Source organism: Tachyglossus aculeatus, chromosome 2, assembly GCF_015852505.1.
Source record: "Tachyglossus aculeatus isolate mTacAcu1 chromosome 2, mTacAcu1.pri, whole genome shotgun sequence".
Lineage (NCBI taxonomy): Eukaryota > Metazoa > Chordata > Mammalia > Monotremata > Tachyglossidae > Tachyglossus > Tachyglossus aculeatus.
This window is the reverse complement of record NC_052067.1, coordinates 136,063,122-136,064,652: the sequence shown is the minus strand read 5'-3', so window position 1 is coordinate 136,064,652 and position 1,531 is coordinate 136,063,122. Positions and strand designations below refer to the sequence as shown.

The following is a 1,531-nucleotide window of genomic DNA, read 5'->3' as shown; positions in this document are numbered from 1 at the left end:
CCTTGCAGGTGCAAGCTTGTTTTTCTTGCCCTGGTCTCTTTATCTCCTGTTGTTGAGTCTGTTTGGCCTTGAGCCGTTGGGTACGGTTTGTGTGCACATACTGCCTGTCTCATCGCCTTCCCCCGCTCCCTACGGGGGCTGTCTCTATATGTTGCCGACTTGTACTTCCCAAGCGCTTAATACAGTGCTCTGCACACAGTAAGAGCTCAATAAATACGATTGTCTCTTCTCACGCAGTTCGCAGGAAGAAGCCTGCTCCACACAGCTGTTCTGCCATGTCTTCTCTCAGCAACAACTCCTTCACTCAGCACCCCGAATTCCACCTCATGTGCCTCCCTGGGGCCCGGAGCCATCAGCTCAGGCTCTCCGTGGTCCTGGCCCTGCTGTTAATCGTGGCCCTGGGGGCCAACGCTTTGCTCCTGCTGACCATCCGGCTGGAGGATTCTTTGCACCAGCCCATGTACTACCTCCTCAGCCTCCTCTCCCTCCTGGACCTCGTTCTCTGCCTCACTGTCATCCCCAAGGTCTTGGCCATCTTCTGGTTGGGCTGGTGGTCTATCAGCTTTGCAGGCTGCTTCTTGCAAATGCTCATTGTAAACACCTTCCTGACCATGGAGTCCTCTACCTTCTTGGTCATGGCCTATGACCGCTATGTGGCCATCTGCCACCCACTGCGGTACCCATTCATTGTCACTGACTGCTTTGTGGCTAAGGCAGCCGTCTTCATTGTGGCTCGCAACTTCCTGTTCCTAACACCTGTCCCCATCCTTTCTGCCCGACTAAACTACTGCGGAAACACCACCATTAGGAACTGTTTGTGTGGCAACCTGTCTGTGTCGCAGCTCTCCTGTGGAAATATTACCCTGAATAAACTCTACCAGTTTGTGGTGGGCTGGACCCTGCTGGGCTCGGACCTGGTCCTCATCATCCTCTCCTACACTTTCATCCTGCATGCTGTGCTGCGTCTGAAGGCTGAGGGGGCAGCAGCCAAGGCCCTGAGCACCTGTGGGTCCCATCTCATCCTCATCCTCTTCTTCAGCACCGTCCTGCTGGTCCTGGTCCTCACTAATGTGCTCAAGGAGAGAGTCCATGCCGACATCCCTGTCCTCCTCAATGTCCTGCACTACATCATTCCTGCTGCCCTGAACCCCATCGTCTATGGGGTGAGGACTAAGGAGATCAAGGAGGGGATCCACAGGGTCTTGAGGAAAGTGAGGGGCTGAGGGAGAAATGGCTATGACTGAACAGCCTTGGGACCAGGGAACAGCTTCCTCAAAGCAAATATAGTAACCCAAACAGGCTTTGTGGGAGGTCAGGATATGAGAATCAGGTCCAGATCATCCAGATTCTCTTAGCACCTGAGCACCACTCCTACCACCACTATGCTTACTAGTGGGGAGGTGATAGCTGTCCCCGTAATTCAAGGATTGGTTTGTGTAATCACGTGAGATCATCCAGGTCTTGTAATCTACCACTACCGAGGGGTTAGAGAAAAGCAGCTGCAGTGTATCTTTGACACCCCCACCACCAG

At 53.6% G+C, this 1,531-nt stretch overlaps 1 protein-coding gene across 1 annotated transcript; it reads left to right on the top strand.

The window, feature by feature from the left end:
• The first annotated feature begins 275 nt into the window (after window positions 1-275).
• Window positions 276-1,223, top strand: LOC119943168 (olfactory receptor 56A4-like). The gene has a single exon (XM_038763991.1). The coding sequence runs from the start codon at window positions 276-278 to the stop codon at window positions 1,221-1,223; it is 948 nt and encodes a 315-aa protein (XP_038619919.1).
• Window positions 1,224-1,531: the final 308 nt, after the last annotated feature.

What these genes read in the sequence shown, in the direction of transcription:
- LOC119943168 (XM_038763991.1), top strand. Translation starts at nt 276, where the DNA reads ATGTCTTCTCTCAGCAACAACTCCTTCACTCAGCACCCCGAATTCCAC.